Genomic DNA, 20,919 nt, shown 5'->3' on the forward strand with positions numbered 1-20,919 from the left:
AAAAGCCTTATTCTAAAAACAGGATTGATGCACTGCACATTATTATTATTCTGCATTGGTACCATTTACCCAAGTTTGCAGAAATACAATTAACTTAATATATAAGACATAAAAAAATAAAAAGAAAGAAAATGGACTTTGATTAGAAGCTACTAAACCACCATTAAATATAAAATACAAATGTAATTATAGTTGTAAGCGCAGTACTGATGGGCTTGTTACACATCATGATTTTATGTTGCTTACAGGAATTCAATTTTAAAATTAAATTATTTCTATAATCACATTTTTTACAGTGACAGTACAAAAGCACTGATCTTACCTTTCACTGTGAGAGTAACAGTGTTGCTGGGTTGTGATGATGAGGGTCTGTTATCTCTCTCTCCTCTACACCAGTACTGACCCTGATCTGCTGCTGATCTGATGGTGACGGTGTTTGTCTGAGACTCACTGACTGCAGTTCCACTGCTGCCTTTATACCACTGATATCTCCAGTCACTGTGAGACTGTATCTCACACTTCAGAGTCACTGACTCTCCAGTGAACACAGGGCTCCATCTGGGCTCTACAGTCAGTGTAGCTGTGGGTAAAGCTGAGAGAACAGAAGAAATAAACTAATAATACTAATAATATTTATTACTAATACAGAGAAATAATAAAATAATGACTCACTAATTTGTTCTGCAAACATGTTCTCATCTAAATCTGTTCTGATCCATGTTGTCAGCTAGCATAGTAGCCCACCCGCTCTGAGCTCTGAGCTCTGATGATTTATCAGACTAAAGCTTGTTTTACACTAGAATAACACAGCAGCTCAGCAGAGCAGAGTTCTACATCTTTATAGTGGCTGGGAGTTCAAAGCAGGAGCTGCACTGACTCTTCATGCTAAAACGGTTTAGTGTGAAATAACAATAACTTCTGTTTATTTATGGCGTCCATACTGTATTATAACTTTACAGGCTGGTCCAGTTACTGAAACACAAAACACCACCATGACTAGAATACCAGAACATGTAAACTGCATTCAGACGTATATTTACAGTAAGATTTACATGTTAAGACAAAAATCACAGTCACAAAAACTGCAAGGAATGATGGGAAGCTCTGTCCTCTATCACCACAACGTTCAGAGACAGGCAGCCTCTCACAATATAATCAGCAAATCACAGCTAATTACTGCATCACTCTTTACTGCAGTCTACTGCTTTAAGGAGGACAGTAGATCACTGCAGTGTTTCTGCTGTAAATGTGCAGCAGTTCTCTACAGTTTACAGCAGAATTATTCTGTAAATTAACTGCTGACGTCTGTCTTTCTGCACAAAGAAGCTGAAACGTATCAGCTGTGTTTGGTTTACTCTGCCTGATCCACAGCTCTGAGTGACAGAGTCTCCACTGTAGACACGGCTCTGAAACACCATCACAACTGGTTTATATTCTGCTTGCAGTAAAAATGAAAAGCTTTAGAAATATTTCAAACACATCTACTGTGTTAATAGTGATCATAGTAGACTACAGTAATTAGTTACGCCTGCTGTGTAAACTGAGTGGCCACTCACTGGACATTTTATCAGTAACACCTACATAACAGCTAATACATTCGGGGGCAGTCATGGGCTGGAGGTTAGGGAACCAGCCTCGTGACCAGAAGGTTGCTGGTACTGTCCTCGTATTACTCCGTAACTCCGTCTTCTGACACCATGTTGTAGTCTCGTGCTAACTATATAATATTAATACTGTGGGTTACTCTAACAGTGATACACGGAAGCAAGGATGCAGTACGACTTCTTTTACTCGGGCACTCAACAACACACACACACGCAGTGAGTAGCCATCAATCACCCAACGTGGTAATAATGGCAGGCTCACATAATCGAGCACAGAGTGCTCGCTCGTATATACCACAGGGACTAATAAGTGTCTCTTAATTAATAATTAAAGGTGCACTTTGTAGGTCTACACTGACCGACTGTAGCCCATCAGTCTCTGCCCAATTTATACGCTCCTTTAATGTTTACCTATATGGTAAGTGTTTCTGATAAAATGGCCACTGAGTGTAAGTACCTGTCTGCAGGTAACAACGGAAGGTAGGAGTACTGAATATACTGGTTTGTCAGTGAATTTTTATGGATATAACAGAAAATGTGTTACTCAAACATTTGAACATATGAAATGTAAAAACCTCTCGTTGTTGAAAGTTTATGCTTTGATCATGTAGTATTGAAATACTCGGATATAGAACTTTTAACAGGCTGAAAACAAGTTACTGTGCTTTCTGCATCTTTCTGTACATATATGCAGGTTACTAGCTGTAGCCAGCAGGGTTAAGGGTAAGATGGGGACTTTTAATTTGAAAGCAGCCCCTGGAGGCAGCCATCTTCGTGCTCCAGGTGTGTCTCAGTCCCGCAATAGTTCGCCACAGTATCGTTTAGTCTCGTCTGGTCTTCTGCCGGTCGTAGTCAGCAGTCCGCGTCGGGGCTGCCGAGTTAAGATGGAAGAAAGTCGTGACGCGGGTCGTGGACGCTGCAAATCACGTGCGTGAGGACGATTTCCAGAGCGGCCCAAGCGGCGTCCGTGATCATAGAGCAGGTCGGGAGGTTCAGCAGTGAAGCTCCGCCCGTGAAGCCCCTAACGAGCAGGTAGGAGCTCCAACTCTCACCTTCACCCAGACTCGCCTAAACCAGTCTTAAACACCCGGACATGGGTTTTACAGCTGGAGCCGCATTCAGGGGTCTAGCAGGGGTCTAGCCGGATTCAGGGGTCTAGCAGGATTCAGGGGTCTAGCTGGATTCAGGGGTCTAGCAGAATTCAGGGGTCTAGCAGGATTCAGGGGTCTAGCAGGGGTCTAGCCGGATTCAGGGGTCTAGCAGGATTCAGGGGTCTAGCAGGATTCAGGGGTCTAGCTGGATTCAGGGGTCTAGCAGAATTCAGGGGTCTAGCAGGATTCAGGGGTCTAGCAGGGGTCTAGCAGGATTCAAGGGTCTAGCAGGGTTCAGGGGTCTAGCAGGGGTCTAACAGGATTCAATGGTCTATCAGGGGTCTAGCAGGATTCAGGGGTCTATCAGGGGTCTATCAGGATTCAGGGGTCTATCAGGGGTCTAGCAGGAGTCTAGCAGGACTCAGGGGTCTAGCAGGATTCAGGGGTCTAGTAGGGGTCTAGCAGGTGTCTAGCAGGATTCAGGGGTCTAGCAGGATTCAAGGGTCTAGCAGGATTCAAGGGTCTAGCAGGAGCTGAAGAGCTCAGTGTTAAGTGGACTAACACCGTCATTGTCCAGGTCAAGCTGGTCCTTAAACTCACTTGTACAGAAGCAGCTGCTCTAACTGATGAAGAGACGGACTCAAAGTGGGAGCTGCTGGTACTTTCACTGGTTAGTTCTGACTTTTCTGTCTTTTGGAAGGAATAAGAAGTGATTTGTGTTTAAACAGCTTATTAAAATAATCCACTACAGTGATCTCGCAATAGTAGTGTGTATATATATTAGTGTCTGACTGAAGATCAGCATTTTAGGCTGTTTTGATAAAGAGTTCTCTAAAAGACCTGATCCTTTATCAGCGGTCTCAGTGAGGGACTGTGTAGGTACACAGATTAATTATAAACTTGTGGGAGGTGGAAAAGACTTATGAACGTAAAGTCTAATGAAAGGTACATTATTTATATAAAAAGGCAAAGCAACATTTTCACGGGTGCTAACGGGGCGCTGAATGATTTTCAGGGGGTTCTTGAGCACTTCTTAGCACCTCCATGGTACCACCTGGATACATTTGAGATCAACTCCAGAGATTTCAGTGCTGTAAAACCTCGACCTGCTACACTGATTAATAATTTCATTTAGTAGAAATCATAGTTAAGAGCTCACCGTTTACAGTCAGAGTAACAGAGGAACTGTACTCTGATGATGTTGGTCTGTCATGTCTCGCTCCTCTACACCAGTACTGCTCTCCATTAATCACAGTGTCTGCTCTGATGGTGAGAGTGTCTCCGTTTACAGTGTGATGCTCAGACTGAGACACTGCAGTCAGTTCACTCTGTTTATCGTGTTTATACCACCGATACGTCCATCCAGCATAACCTTTAATCTCACACTTCAGAGTGACTGACTCTCCACTGAACACAGGACTCTGTTTGGGCTCTACAGTGAGTTCAGCAGTAGGTAAAGCTGTGAGAACACAAGAAAGAATAAAGTCTTAGAGCACATTTTGCAGTCAGAGACTAAACATGTCACTGAAATGGACACAAACAATGAAACATCCACGCAGTTTACAGAAATAAATGAAAATGAATTCTTGATGTCTCTTTCCACACCAGTGGTTCTCAACCCTGGTCCTGGAGACCCCCTGTCCTGCACATTTTAATGGTTACCTGCACTAACACACCCACCTGATCCCAGTAAAGGCCTGTTCATTATGTCATTATACAGATCAGATGTGTTAGGAGCACAGAAAACACTAAAATGTAGGGAAGCACGAAACAAGGAATCAGCAGCTCCTGATTTCAGGATTGCAACAGTTAAAAACAAACAAACAAATAAATAAACAATAAACAGATGAATAAATAATAAAACATTCTGAACTTTCTAATAACCTGAGTGGAGTGTGAGCTTGTTTTAGAGCTGAGTTTGTGTTTTTATACTTTCTAAATCTGTAGTAGCTGCTCTGTTTAAGTGAACGCAGTGTTTTCATCGCAGTGAGCTGAAAACTGTTGGCCAGATCATTTACATAAAGTTCAGCTCATTTACATAAAGTTCAGCTCATTTACATAAAGTTGGTTCAGAACAAGAGCAGAGAGAAGATGTGCGTCAGTGGTTTGATGTGTCAGTTAGATATTTTTACTGTCATTTCTCACATTATTATAGCTGTATGACACAATCTGTTTGACACAAATTATAAATAAAATGAAAAAACAAAGTAACCATTTTGCAGGACGTCATCTGTCATGTCATATATAAGTTGCCCCCCCATCTTAAAACACCTTCTTGTGTTTCTGTTAAAGTGTTTAGATCAAAGGGGGTCTCCACGACCAGGTTTGGGGTCCACTGTTCTAGACCACAGAAAGTGTCACCATAAAAGAAGAATCATTAGAGTCTCCAACAGACTGACTAACTGAATTGTTTATATGTGAACATGAAAAGACGTAAAATATAAACATTAACGGTCTCACCCTCTACAGTGAGAGTAACAGAGTCACTGTACTCTGATGATGTTGATCTGTCGTGTCTCTCTCCTCTACACAGATACTGATCTCCATTAATCACAGTGTCTCCTCTGATGGTGAGAGTGTCTCCGTCTACAGTGTGATAATCAGACTGAGACACTGCAGTCAGTTCACTCTGTTTATCCTGTTTATACCACTGATACGTCCATCCATCATAACCTTTAATCTCACACTTCAGAGTGACTGACTCTCCACTGAACACAGGTCTCTCTGGTTCTACAGTCAGTGTAGGTTTGGGTAGATCTACAGAAAGAAGAGAACAGCAGTGCAGATTCAGAGAGTTAGATTTAGTGCAGATTTAGAGTTAGTTCATGTTTTTGTTCATAAAAATAAACTAGCAAAACAAATTTACTATAAAGTGAAATGGTGTTTGTATAAATTCAGAAAAAAGAGACGTCAGTCACGACTGCACATGTGTACATATTTCTATATTGTGGTCTATTTACACAAAGTTGGGTTAGTTCATCATTTATGTTGAACAGACTCTCCCAATATTTTACGCTGCTGCACTGACGTTGAACCGCATGCTTGTACTGGGTCAGTATGTCCAGCAGCTCAAATCAAGCTCAGTAACAAAGTTCTAACTGTTAGTAGCACAAATAATGTGCTAATGTCTTTCTAGGATGAGCTGAAAAAGACCGTTTTCTTAAATGACTGTGTTAATTTATCCTAAGTAATTTTACTGTCTGAATGAAAATCTACAGCACACTGAGATCCACTGCACTGGACCATTAGGCTCCTACTGGTTCTTTAATGTCTGTTTGAGAACTGAGTTTTAATCTGTAATTTGTGTTCCATCAAAATACACTAAGGTTAAACAAACACTCTGAAATATTATCTGAATAGGAACATGTGCATATCACTGCTGTCGGAACAAAACATTGTATATCTAAAATGGAAACTTTAGAGTAGAAGGAAAAACACACATTACTTTCAATGTAAGTCAATGGAACCAGACTTCTTTCCAAGTCATTTTAGGCCGTTTATTTTGGCCCATCTTTCATGAACTTTACACACAATATAAAGGCCAAAAATCTTTTTCAAATTATCTTAAAAAATGAAAATCAACAGAAATGGAGATACGAGGTTTGCTGAGGATGGTCAGCTGTAAAACAGTTACACAGTCAAGTCTTTAGGAACATAATGAAATGTTAAATAACGATTAACCACTAAAATACCCTTTGCAGTAAAAATAGCCTTATTCTATAAACAGGAGCTGAGAGAACAGAAGAAAGAACAGAGTCTCAGAGCACAGAGCTGTTTCTGCTGTAAATGTGCAGCAGTTCTCTACAGTTTACAGCAGAATTATTCTGTAAATCAGTATCGTTTAGTCTCGTCTGGTCTTCTGCCAGTCGTAGTCAGCAGTCCGCGTCGGGGCTGCCGAGTTAAGATGGAAGAAAGTCGTGACGCGGGTCGTGGACGCTGCAAATCACGTGCGTGAGGACGATTTCCAGAGCGGCCCAAGCGGTCATAGAGCAGGTACACAGATTAATTATAAACTTGTGGGGGGTGGAAAAGACTTATGAACATAAAGTCTAATGAAAGGTACATTATTTATATAAAAAGGCAAAAAGGGTTCTTGAGCACTTCTTAGCACCTCCCTGGTACTGCCTGGATACATTTGAGATCAACTGGTAACTCCAGAGATTTCAGTGCTGTAAAACCTCGACCTGCTACACTGTATTAATAATTTCATTTAGTAGAAATCATAGTTAAGAGCTCACCCTTTACAGTGAGAGTAACAGAGGAACTGTTCTCCAGAGGTAGCCTGACTACCATTAGGTACCGAGATGAGATCCTCAGACCCCTTGTGAGACCATATGCTGGTGCAGTTGGCCCTGGGTTCCTCCTAATGCAGGATAATGCTAGACCTCATGTAGCTGGAGTGTGTCAGCAGTTCCTGCAAGATGAAGGCATTGAAGCTATGGACTGGCCCACCCGTTCCCCAGACCTGAATCCGATTGAGCACATCTGGGACATCATGTCTCGCTCCATCCACCAACGACACGTTGCACCACAGACTGTCCAGGATTTGGCGCATGCTTTAGTCCAGGTCTGGGAGGAAATCCCTCAGGAGACCATCTGCCACCTCATCAGGAGCATGCCCAGGCATTGTAGGGAGGTCATACAGGCACGTGGAGGCCACACACAATACTGAGCCTCATTTTGACTTGTTTTAAGTCATCACATCAAAGTTGGATCAGCCTGTCGTGTGTTTTTCCACTTTAATTTTGTATGTGACTCCAAATCCAGGCCTCCATTGGTTAATAAATTGGATTTCCATTGATGATTTTTGTGTGATTTTGTTGTCAGCACATTCAACTTTGTACAGAACAAAGTATTCAATGAGAATATTTCATTCATTCAGATCTAGGATGTGTTATTTGAGTGTTCCCTTTATTTTTTTGAACAGTGTATATATTTCTCAGAAAACTAAAACATTTGTCAGTTTCAACAATGGATATGTGGACTTTTTTTTACTGTTCTCAATTAAATATAGGTTTTACATTTTGCACAGCAACAGCATTTTGGAAATGGTGTTGAATTTATTTATTTAGTTAATTTACAATTTTGTCGTTTAAAATTATTAGACAGTAACTAAGAAAGCAACCATAGGGCTCATTTTCAAATCATAACAGCATTGGTTAAAGCAGAGTTAGTTAAACAGCTAATCAAACAGCAGAACAGCAGAGTCTCTAATAGAAATCAGTAAGTAAACTTCTATAATATGTAGACTTTTATAAATATAGACCTCTGTCAGTAAAACCAACAACAGTAGACATTTTATTTCAAGAGAACTCTTTATTATAAACCGGATTTTCGTTAGTTGTGATGTGAGACTGATAACATTTACTTAGCTAATGTTAGCATGCTAGTTATAATGTTTGTTTCAGGTAGCTGTAGCTTTTTATCTGATATTTAACTAAATTTTACTGAATATTAGGTCATTTTACACTCTCAGAAAAAACGGTACAACACTGTCACTGGGGCAGTACCCCTCTTGTCACTGTGGTGGTACCCTCAGGGGTACATCCCAGTACCTTTAGTCAAGGAACATACATTCAACATTGTACCAGTATCCATTGTATTTTCTAAGCTGTATTGACTCCACAAACCCCGTCTCATGTCCAGGCTTTTTATTTTCATGGTCTGATTTAAAACATTTGGTTATGAAAATGTGCAAATATCTACTTTTCCACTACTTTGTAGGAAAAACTCATGTAATGTAGACCATTGGACCTTAAAATCACTGTTGCAACTTTAAGGGTACTCTTACGTTGTTTGTACGCTGATGAATGAATCATGTACCTGCATAGTATTTATAACAGTATAAAGTAAACCTTAATGGTATCTGTATAGTATTTGTAAATAATGTGGCTAAAGTTACATAGCTAACATACAGTATTTCCAGAAGTATTCACTCTCCCATCCAAATAATCGAATTCAGGTATTCCAATCACTTCCATGGCCACAGGTGTATAAAACTAAGCACCTAGGCCTGCAGACTGCTTCTACAAACATTAGTGAAAGAATGGGTTGCTCTCAGGAGCTCAGTGAATTCCCGTGTGGTACAGTGATAGGATGCCACCTGTGCAACAAGTCCAGTTGTGAAATTCCCTCGCTACTAAATATTCCACAGTCAACCGTCAGTGGTATAATAACAAAGTGGACGTGATTGGGAACAACAACAACTCAGCCATGAAGTGGTAGGCCATGTGAAATGACAGAGTCAGCGGATGCTGAGGGGCATAGTGCGCAGAGGTTGTCAACTTTCTGCAGAGTAAATCGCTACAGACCGCCAAATTTCACGTGGCCTTCAAATCAACTCAAGAACAAGGTAGAGAGCTTCATGGAATGGGTTTCCATGGCCAAGCAGCTGCATCCAACCTTACATCACCAAGCACAATGCAAAGCATTGAATGCCGTGGTGTAAAGCGCTGCCACTGGACTCTAGAGCAGTGGAGACGTGTTCTCTGAAATGACGAATCACGCTTCTCTGTTTGGCAATCCGATGGACGAGTTGGTGGTTGCTAGGAGAACAGTACTTATCTGACTGCATTGTGCCAATTGTAAAGTTTGGTGGAGGGGGGATTATGGTGTGGAGTTGTTTTTCAGGAGTTGTGCTCGGCCCCTTAGTTCCAGCGAAAGCAACTCTTAATTAAGACCAAGAGGTTTTGAACAGTATCATGCTCCCAACTTTGTGGGAACAGTTTGGAGTTGGCCCCTTAGAGTGGAGACTTAGAGCACTCCTGGAAAAATGGTCAGAAATTCCCATAAACACACTCCTAACCCTTGAGGAAGGCCTTCCTAGATGAGTTGAAGCTGTTATAGCTGCAAAGGGTGGGCTGACATCATATTAAACCCTATGGATTAAGAATGGGATGTCACTCAAGTTCATATGTGTGCGAAGGCAGATGAGAGACACTTTTGGCAATATAGTGTAGTTAATTTTAGTTCTGTATATCGTATAGACTGTATATCGGGCGGCACGGTGGCGTGGTGGGTAGCGCTGTCGCCTCACAGCAAGGAGGGCCTGGGTTTGATTCCCCGGCCAGCGGCCAGGGTCCTCTGTGTGGAGTTTGCATGTTCTCCCTGTGTCTGCGTGGGTTTCCTCCGGGTTCTCCAGTTTCCTCCCACAGTCCAAAGACATGCAGTCAGGCCAATTGGATGTGCTAAATTGCCCCTAGGTGTGAGTGACTGTCTGTGTCTGTCTGTCTGCCCTGCGATGGACTGGCGACCTGTCCAGGGTGTATCCTGCCTTTCGCCCGAAGACTGCTGGGATAGGCTCCAGCATCCCCCCGCGACCCTGACGGAGAAGCGGCTTAGAAAGTGGATGCATGGATGGATAGACTGTATATCACCACTTTTCTCTCAGTCTGCAGTACATTACTTTAGATTAAAAAAGGGTTATATAGTTATATAGTGACCTAGTGCAGGTTAATCTTTCACTTCATATTCTTATTTTCTAATGTTATATAATATATCAGTTAAAGTTTGATACTTTATTAATTAATCTTAACTTTATTAGCTAATCTTATAAAATATATCAATTAATATTAGTTATTATATAAGTTAATCCTGCTGTGTTAGCTGCAGTAAAATGTACAGACACAGTTACAGTAATTACAGTTAAACTGGTCAGAAGTCGTCCAGTGGTCCCTTTCCATTGATGGATGTGATAGAAAGCTGATAAACCGTGCAGTAACTGATCGGCTACAGTCAGTAGTTGTAATCCTGTGAAGCCCACCTATAGTTGTATACAAAATTTTGTCACCCCTGTCAAATGACATATGTTGATTCTCTAACTGAAAATGAATCAATAATTAATCCTCTACAGGAAACACATGACATTTAAAATAAATTCTAAGGGATGAATTGTCTGTTTTTAATTGATTGGAATTGAACATTAAACAAGATTTACTGGTCAAACCTTCTGTACAGGACATACTTTATGCTTTCATTTCCTGTAATTTGTTAAATTCAGCAAATAAACAGTAACTGTGTATTAAAACGTGAGTGCACTTATTTGTATGTAGGTACTAATGGAAGGTAGGAGTCTCTAATATTCTCGTTTTGTTCTTAAACATTGAGACTTTTACACACATGTTCTAGTAATGTTTTCAGTGGGAAGTTTTTTTGTTGTTCCTAGTATCTTCTGGGATCGTCCCTAAAAACATCAGCATGTAACATAATCCATGGCCCTGACAACGTCCTTACAACATCCTCCAAATGTAGCGGTTAAAATGTTACATCTAAGTTAACGTGGAACCTTATAGGAATGTTATTTGAAATGGTTAACATCTTTAAAATGTGCTCTGAACATTCGATTTTAAACATTATTAAAACTTATAGGTAACATTAGCCAAAGTTATGGGAATGTTCCTTTCTAGCTGGGATGTAATGTCATCCATTAAAGGAAAAGTTAAAAATGTAAAATAAAATGTTTATGAATATAAATTAAATAATTCACATATAAACATCAAATATTTACCTGTTTGTCCACTGTGGATGAGGACAGTCAGCACTAAAGCAGAGACAGAAACAGAGTATATGATGCATTAATATGAAAGATTAGCTGTTATCACAGGCAGATTTAATCTGAAAGGGCAGCACAGCAATACAGCCATTCCAACCTGAAACCAGGTGAAACATCTGGAGGTACAGTAACCTTATTGTCTTATATATAATGGCTTGTAAATAAAATCAAAACACTTTTAATAATATTATCCAAAAACATAGTTTGGCTTCACAATTCTGAACAAAGTACGGATTCTTTATTTATAAGCTGAATAATTAAATAATGGTAATAGTCGGGTCACTGAATGGTCAGCTTTAAGTGGCAGATCTTCTTTGACAAACCAGCACTCCAAATATGGACGTATTGCAGCTTAGAAACACAGTAATTTCATAATGTTGATGGAGTTTAAAGGTCGTGGGGTCGGCACACACAGTGGTCATTCCTACAGACAGAGTTTGTGCTGTACAGCAAATTCACAAACATCCTGTTTAGTGGAAAAAAGTCGGATTAGTGACTTTTCTCAATAAAATATCAATTGTAAAAGATGATGATGCATTTGTTTACCATCAGAAGAATTATTCATACTTAATGTCTATTTTCTGAATTTAACACATTGAAACGACAAGCAAAACATAAAATGTTTCCTGTGAAAAAGTTATGGCACACTTTACATTTTTTGCCCTTTTTTCCAAAATATTAAAGTCAACAAATTAAACAGAAACTTCACACTAAAATGTGCAGAAAAATGTCCTATTTAAGTTTCTGTAGAGGATGTTGACTTTTATTCATTTAGAAAATCAACAAAACATGTCATCTGATCTATAAGCACCAAAATGAAGAGCTACATGTTCCGTATCACTCACACCACTCAGATGCAGACACAGCACTGCTGTACACTGACAGACACTCTTCTCAGTGAGAACCCAGTATAATTTCATTCACACAGCTGCTGTTATTTTAGTTCACATTCAGTCATTTTCAGAAACACCCCCTTTAATTAATGCCGGTGTCTAAGCACATTCAGACCTACAGTGTCCTAAAATATTGGCACTCCTGGTAAACATGAGCCAAACAGGCTGTAAAACATTCTTTACTGCTTATATTTTTGATCTTTTATTCAAAATATTAACAAACATCAAACAAGTTCAGTGATTGAAAAAAGAAAATCAGAAAATAAATCATGTTCTTAAATATGTGTGCGCTACAATTACTGGCACCCCTTCATGGCTCGCAATGCTTGACTGGTGTGGTCAGGCTGCAGTTCACAATGGGCCACTGTGGCCAGCTTTGATGATGGCTTGTTGGCGCTTTTTACTTCTGTCTGAAATTCTAAGACTATCTCACAGTTTTCAGAACGAACGATTGTTGGCCAAAAAACTTTGTGAACAAAATGAACTGATGAAACTTGAAAACAGACGCAGCTCAGTTAGACTATTTAACATGCAAACGCAGTGAATCTAATAGTTAACAGCACTTCTCTCAAACTGCTGTGAGTGAAAAACAAAAATAAACTGAACAAAGACACGAAAAACACTAGTAACTAAAATCTCAAATCTGCAGATTCCAAGTGCAGAGAGAGAGAGAGAGAGAGAGAGAGAGAGAGAGAGAGAGAGAGAGAGAGAGCCTTTTTTTCCCCCTTTGGACATTATATTTTGTGTGTGTGTTTGTGTGTGTGTGTGTGTGTGTGTGTGTGTGTGTGTGTGTGTGTATTAGCCTGCATATCTGCTCAAATTCACCATAGGACATCGTCACATACACAGATTTCTGAGCATGGTTGTTTGAGCTGAACATAGTTTGAAACTGTAAGGGTCCAGCCGGCACCACCAGCTGCCAGCAGAGGGCGAAAGCAGCAAGGTAGCAAGGTGCCCAGCCTGCACCACCAGCTGCCAGCAGAGGGCGGCAGCAGCAAGGTGCCCAGCCTGCACCGCCAGCTGCAAGCAGAGAGTGATCACAGCAAGGGGCCATAAGTTCGGGGAACTCCAATTCCCAGAAACCCTCGGGCTGATTAGGTCCAACCCGACACACCTGCGGACTCCCTACTTAATGTTGTGGCAAACAATAGCTCTTTGTTACACCTTTGTAGAGGGGTGACCAGTGCAGTACACAGCCCAGGTGGTCATTTCAACAATAAAAAAGAAAAGAGGGCTGAAAAAAAGAAACTGCCCCAAAACTACAGAAAGAAGAAAAGAGGGCTAAAAAGAATTGTCTGCCCCCACAACTACTGAAAACACAAAAGGAGTGTTGAGCTGCTAAATGCTCCAAGCTATAGAAAAGACAACAACTGCAACATAAAGTCTACCTTCCCTTCATGCTCACAGCTGAAGTGAATTTATGGTTTCTCATTCTTTTATTTCACCTTCGTAGTTCAACCTCTGTTTGAGCTGCTTTCAGCATTTCTTTTGTTTATCCTTTTCCCGCCTCTTCATTTCCACCATCTTGAGGTGTTTTACCTGTTGTGACCTTCAGTACATCAGTGGTTCAGTACATAGTTGTTTGGGAGGGAAGCTGGTTCTGAGGTGGAAAAGGGGGCAGTTGTGTCCTTGGAGCACTCCGATAATCAATTGACATCCTGGTGCTTGGAGATTCTTTGTATCTTAAGTCAAATGTTTAACTTTGTCCAGAAATTCTGATCAGTTTAAGAATTAAAAGCCAAGTCCTCAATAACCATGTATCCAAATTATTGTCCAGGGCCTTTGGAAAAAAATACAGCCCTACTGGATCACAGATCCACATAAAACACTTTCCCACTGAAAGTTCTAGTAACATTTGACAAACAGTAGAAGCTTGAGTTTGTTGGTCCTTGACAGCAGAGGCTTTCTTCTAGCAATGCCCCCAAACTACATGTGGTTATATAGGTGGTAGTTTACTGTGGTTTGGGGAAGCTCTGATAGCAAGAACTAAGTGTCGTCTCCAGTTCCCCTTAGTGACCCTTGGAGATTCTTTGTCCATGTCATCCATTCTCCTCACTTTGTATAGTGCCAGTATAGCCATACGTCCTCTTCCTGGAAGATTCTTAACATCTCCAGTTGTTTTCTTAATTCTTCTTAATTATTTCCATGATGGTGAATATAGGCAACAACTGTTAAACTATTTTTTTGTAGCCATTTCCTGATTTGGTGGAGTTCAACAACATTTTGTTGCACATTGTTGCTGGATTCTGTTTCTCAAAGTGATGGATGACTGTGTTCCACCTCCTGTATATTCCCCAGTGAAACAGGAAGCAAAGGCTGACCATTGAAGTGTTCCTAATCACTCAGGTACACTTTAAAACATGAAATATGAATGAGAATAAACTTGATTTAGATTTCTAGGGGTGCCAATAATTGTGGCACACATGGATTTAAGAATTTTTTTTACATTAGATTTCATTTTTCTTTGAATGATTAGATCTTAAATAGAGAAGATTTTTGCTAATATTTTGAATAAATCATAAAGTAATTGTTTGTTTTTACAGGTCATGTTGCTCATGATTAGCAGGGATGCCAGTATTTGTGGAGGGACACTGAAGATACTACAGTAACCAAAACACACAGAAGCACAGTAACAACTTGATACAGCAGCTCTCACACTGATGAAGACATAGAGAACATTTACTCACAGATTATTACAGAGTGCAAAGGGTCATGTGTGTCATTGGAGAAATCATTGAAGTTCTGGGGTCTCTTCTAGTCTACCTTTGACCCACTGACAGAGGAGGAGGAGGTTTCCACAGGAAATTTCTTTTGGGGGGTTGTGGTATGGAGGGGCTGTAAGGATATCTCACCAGTCCCTGTTTTGCCAGGTGGGGTGATGGGAGCACAGTGGATGCAGAGTCCTCTGTGGCAGAAGGTCTAAAAGTTCTGCCTACTGTTTTGGAGATTGCTAAGGAGACAGAGTAGAGCTCTATCGCCGCAGGCCTGCCTGGCTCTGTGGATGTCGTGGCAGCCTGCCTGGTTCCGTGGACATAACAGCAGGCCACTTGGCTCCCTGGACATTGCAGCACGTTCCAGCAGAGCGGCTTAGCCTGCACCTGAGGATTTCAGTACAACCTCCAAGCTTCTTGACCGCACGGCCTCAGAGTTTCCTAACCTGCCCATGGTCTCAGCATCTCCGAATGTGTCTTTGTTCTCCGTGTCTTCTAACACACTAGTCCATGTGTCTCCTGTTCCTGCGCACTGGGTGGCTTCTGTTTCTGTTCTCGCTTATGGTCCTGTTTCTACACCGGGAGCGGCTCCGAGAGCTGCTAAAGTTGTTCCGCTGTCATGATCTCCTGTGCTGAGCTCCTGATCTGGTGCTGGTTTACCAAGGCACTCCATTGTCAGCTTTTTGGCTTGTAGCTCCTGTGGATGCTCCTCATGTTGCAGTGCTGGCTTCCTGAGCTGCTCCAGTGCCCGCTTTTAGGATAAATTCTCCAGAGCTGGTTTCCTAGTGACTGACTCTACCAGTCTACAGTGCTGGTCCTGTCCCTGTCCCATCTGATCCAGTTAATGGATTGCCTGTTCCTCTGGACTTTCTGTTGGCTGGGACCGTGCCTCCTTATGGTCCAGACCCACCATCTTTGCACTTCAGGAGCACTTGTATAGGCATGGTTCTGTCATGTCTCCTCTCCTCTGAGGGACTGACTGACATGGACTAAGGGTCCATGGGGGCTTAACAAAAGGGGGGCTAACAAAGTATCATAGAAACAGATGGACTACAGTCTGTAATTGTAGAACTACAAAGTGAACCTATAAAGTAAGAGGAACTGATAAAATGGACAATGAGCGCAGAAACAATGAGGTGGTCATAACATTTGTCTGAATCTTGAAAGAAGTCACTTCGCACTTGCACCCTGCCTCAGCCTCTGTTACACAAAGACTCACTGTATATAATATAATACAGTGATTTCTTGGTAAAGTGGGACACTTAATATTGTTCCTCCTCTTTTTTCCATTTTTTTTCTTTCTAATTACTTACAGCACAGGGATATAAAAGTGTAGCAGTTACAAATGTAGTTAACATTTGTAAAGTTTCCTTATATTTAATTTCGTTTGTCCCACTTTACCATTTGTCAGATTAGCAAAATGAGAGCGAATTTTGTGGCATCAGCGTAGAGAAGCTAATTAGTTAGTTAATAATTGAATTCTTCTCTTAGCTTAGGTCATGTACCCAAATCATTCAAACTAGCAGTGATTAAACCTTTGATAAAGAAGCCAAATCTTAACCCCAGTGAATTGTCAAGCTACAGACCCATTTCCAACTTATCATTTATTTCTAAGATTTTAGAAAAAGCTGTAGCCCAGCAACTCTGTTCCTGTCTACATAAGAACAAGATGTATGAAAAATTCCAATCTGGTTTTAGGCCCCACCACAGCACAGAGACGGCTCTAGTTAAGATAAATGATCCTCTGATCAAGGCCACGTATCTCTGCTGGTACTGCTCAATCTAACTGCAGCTTTTGACACTATAGATCATTCTATTCTTTTCTGTATCTCACTGACCGGTTTGAGTTTATACAATTAAATAATGCATCATCTAATTATATAAAAGTGAAATGTGGAGTTCCACAAGGTTCTGTTTTAGGTCCTCTGTTATTCACATTATACATGTTACCATTAGACTTAGTTATAAATAGACATGGAATTAGTTTCCACTGCTATGCTGATGATACACAGCTGTACATGTCAGCCAAACCAGAAGATAAATCCAGATTAAATAAAATAAAAGACTGTGTAAAAGATATAAGAAACTGGATGCTCCAGAATTTCGTTCTTTTAAACCCAGATAAAACAGTTCTCCTTCTTGGTCCAAAGGCTGCTCAGAATAATTGCTCAGATTTATTGTTAAATCTTGATGACTTCTCTGCAATACCTGGTTCAGTAGCTAAAAATCTTGGTGTGACGATTGATTCAGATCTAATGTTTAATCAACACACAGGTAATATTACAAAGACAGCGTTTCTTCACCTCCAAAACTTTTCAAAGTTAAGAAATGCATTATCCCTACATGACGCTGAACAATTGGTTCATGCCTTTGTAACTTCAAAGCTAGACTACTGTAATGCGTTGTTGTCAGGATGCTCCAACAGGAACCTAAATAAACTCCAATGAGTTCAGAATGCTGCAGCTAGAGTACTCACTAAAACCAGGACATTTGATCACCAGCCCAGTTTTAACAGCATTACACTGGCTTCCTATCAAATTCCGTATTGACTATAAAATTCTCTTATTGACGTGTAAAGCCCTGCATGGTCTCTCATCGGAGTACCTGCAAGATCTTATTTCCCATTATGAACTGCCTCGCTTAATCCGATCACAGGATGCTGGTTTTCTACTGGTTCCTAAAATTCAGAAGACCTCAATGGGTGGAAGAGCTTTGTCTTACAAAGCCCCCAAATTGTGGCATAATCTCCCAGTTAATGTTTGGGACTCTGACACAGTCTCAACCTTTAAGTCTAGACTGAAAACATTTGTTTAGTTTAGCTTTTGATAATTAGCCTTCCCCTTTATCTAAAGGCAGGAGATCCAGGGGTTCATGGGCATAGTGTAAAGGGGAGTGAGGAGGCGGACGCACACGCTGAGATAAGCGAGATTTATTATGGGCAAATCCAGGGACATAGTCGAGACAGTCCTGTCAACGCACATGGAGTGGGAGGAGCCTATCGTGCCACATAGAGGCTTATGGTAAACTGACATGTTGGTGCTGTTGACCCACCACATCACGCGATCACACAGGTTTGTTTACAGTAGAGTGGGGGGATCCCAGTGTCTCAAGGTACTCTCATATCTATGCTACCTTCTGGTTCTCTCCTTTTAGTTTGTGCTGTTATAGTTAGATCTGCCAGAGTCACCAACCACAATCTGGGGGAAATCATACTTATTACAGTCTCACTCCTGACCAGAACTAATTTTGTCTCTTTACTCTTCCTGAGATAATGACTGCCCTCCCATCTTGCTGAAGTCTGACCATCAGGGCCTCCTCCTCACCATCACCAACCTGCTCTCCTTTTCATTTGTGCCAACTGCATCACCCTCAATTACATCACTGTGCCATCCAGATGCACCAGCATTGAGAGAGGATGGCACTGTTTCAGCTCACTCCCACTTTTCATAAAGACTCAGTCAAACTGCCTCTACCAGTGCAGTTTCTAAAGCTTTACCATCCCGTCTTCAGAGATCCTCTTAGCATTTATTGGGTATTTAGCTTATTAAATTGTAAACACTGTTTGACCAGAGGAGGATGGGTCTCCCCTTGTGAGTCTTTGTTCCTCCCAAGGTTTCTTCCTCCAGACTGAGGGAGTTTCCTTGCCACCATCACCTCTGGCTTGCTCACTGGGGGATATATGTTGTAACTGTGTGTTTTTTCAAACTTCTGTAAAGCTGCTTTGTGACTACATTGTTATAAAAAATGCTATACAAATAAACTTGAATTGAATTGAATTGAATTGAGGAAAGCTGCACAACTTCAGTCCTGGCTGGTATTCAGCACAGTTTAGTTTTATTTACTTGAACACACCCTCCAAACCAGGCAATTAACAGAGAAATGTAATCAGGTGTATTTATGTAGGTTAATCACAACTCTGCTGGACAATGGCCCTCCAGGTTGTCAATGTGGAACAAGACTGAGGGAACGCCATGCATACCATCACAAGAAGTGCCACAGCAGAAAGGCAGAGGTCACCAACAGCCATAAACTTGACCCTCACGGTGACCAACCCTTAACACACAACACCCCAATATGCAATAAGCCACAAATAACACGCATCTTTACACCGACAAAGACAGTCAAACATTACAGTTCCTTTTTAGGAGGCTGTGCACACACCATGTGCCTCTGTGTGGCCGCTCCCTCCTGAGCCCCTCAGAGGCAGCGACAGCCAGTAGTGGATTGATACAGTATTACTGTTAAACTGGGACAGCCACACAAGTCATTTTAAGAAGACTTCTATGTCATGACATGCTTTCAAATAAATCAATAAATGCAATATTTATCAACAGTAATGATTACAGTAATCAGTAGTAACTACTGGCAAATATAGATTTTCATGCCTGTTAAAAGGAGATCCAGACGTTTGTGTTTGCTAGCTGGACAGATTTGGTTTGAGATTTTTATTTATTTATTTTTTCTGTAGACATTTGGATATCAGCCATAAATATAATTTTAATACATAATACAATTAAAATAAATTTTTTAAAATGTTTTTAACCAACGCCTCGCTGGTGATCTGAGAATTTGACGAGGCTACAAGTTTAAATGTGTCGCCAGAGGAGTTACTGTGTGAGGAAAACATAAAAAAATCTCTATAAAAGTAGAGTCATTATAGGCTCTGTGTACCTTCTGTTCATTTGTATAAGCACTTATATAGTTTGTACAGGTCAAATATACAAGAAAGAAATGATATGTGGAAGAAACTTAACTCCCACCATCCGATGGGGGCTTTGTGCTCCGCAGATCAGCTGCTCAAGTTTAAGAGGTTTTCTGTCAGTGTTGTCCCAAACTCCCCTCTGTGTGTGCGCGTATCTTACAGGCATGTCAGCACTAAATTATCCATTCTGTCTTTTAGTCATAATGACCAGTGCTGTAGCCTCTTGGTGAAGGAGACTCAGGAGAGACTCTTTATTGACGCCTGCAGGAAAAAGCTCATACAGGGCAGCTGAGCACTGAGGGTCACCTCCGCTCCCTCTGGGCTGTGGTGTCTGGGGCGCTCTATGATATTCGACGTTATGAGGCTGGTATGTTTGTCTAAGTTAAGGGGCCCTGTTCTAAAGGCTAACCCTAACCCTAACCCTAACCCACGGGTGATTGGCCCCTCGCTCACTCTCTCTCAGTACCAGACAGATGAGATCAATTAAATAAGTTCATATGTTGTGCCTTAGTTTCACGAAAACAACCACCCTATATAAAGCATGGGGTCAGAGCTGTTTTTCAGAGGAATCAAATCAAATCAAATCAAATCAAATCAGATTTATTGTCACATCACAAGAGTACAGGAGTACAGGTGAGTGAAAAACTTGGGTGCATGTTCCCACTGAATGCAGCGACAGTATTTACAACAGGAAATAGTAATAATAATAAGTAGAAGGAGGGAAAAAAAAAAAATAAAAAAAAATAAAAAAAAATATATATATATATATATATATATATATAATAATAATAATAATAATAATATATATATATATATATATATATATATATATATATATATATATATATATATATATATATATATGCAATAAACTAACTTAAACAATATACACAGACATATTGCACTGAATGTGAGGTAGAGGGTCATAAAATAAGATACTGCAATGCTGTGTACATGTGCAATAATCTTGTATGTGTGAGAGTGCGGAGATAGTCCAGTAGGTGACTTGGAGTCACTAGAGTAAGTGCACGGTAGAGAATGAGTCCGAATGTGCAGTGTAAAGTGAAGTAAGTGGAGTGCAGGGTAAAGTGCAGAGTGCATTGAGTTCGTATGGGGTGGCAGTGGGGTGGGTAGGGCAGAACACTGTTCTACTGACTGTTCCACAGTCTGGTCGCCTGGGGGAAGAAGCTGTCTCGGAACCGGTTGGTTCTGGTCTTCAAGCTTCTCAGCCTCCTTCCACTCGGCAGTTGTGAAAACAGGCAGTGGCTTGGGTGGGAGGGGTCCTTCATAATCTTTCTGGATTTCTTCAGGCAGCGGCGTTTTCATATTGGCGTTGAACCCTCTCTCAGGCAATCCATGATGCTGAT

General features: G+C 40.9%; 1 protein-coding gene across 1 annotated transcript in view; it reads right to left on the minus strand.

Annotated features, from left to right (window-relative positions):
* Positions 1 to 20,919, minus strand: part of LOC119262452 (obscurin-like) — a 65,420-nt gene that overhangs the window by 38,325 nt on the left and 6,176 nt on the right. Inside the window, exons 2-5 of the mRNA XM_037534587.1 lie at positions 11,202 to 11,234; positions 5,156 to 5,452; positions 3,855 to 4,154; positions 323 to 592 (exon numbers count right to left, since the gene is read on the minus strand). Of these exons, the coding sequence (XP_037390484.1) occupies positions 323 to 592; positions 3,855 to 4,154; positions 5,156 to 5,452; positions 11,202 to 11,234 (900 nt within the window). The remainder of the gene's footprint in view (positions 1 to 322; positions 593 to 3,854; positions 4,155 to 5,155; positions 5,453 to 11,201; positions 11,235 to 20,919) is intronic.

The sequence above is a fragment of the Pygocentrus nattereri genome, chromosome 2, assembly GCF_015220715.1.
Source record: "Pygocentrus nattereri isolate fPygNat1 chromosome 2, fPygNat1.pri, whole genome shotgun sequence".
Lineage (NCBI taxonomy): Eukaryota > Metazoa > Chordata > Actinopteri > Characiformes > Serrasalmidae > Pygocentrus > Pygocentrus nattereri.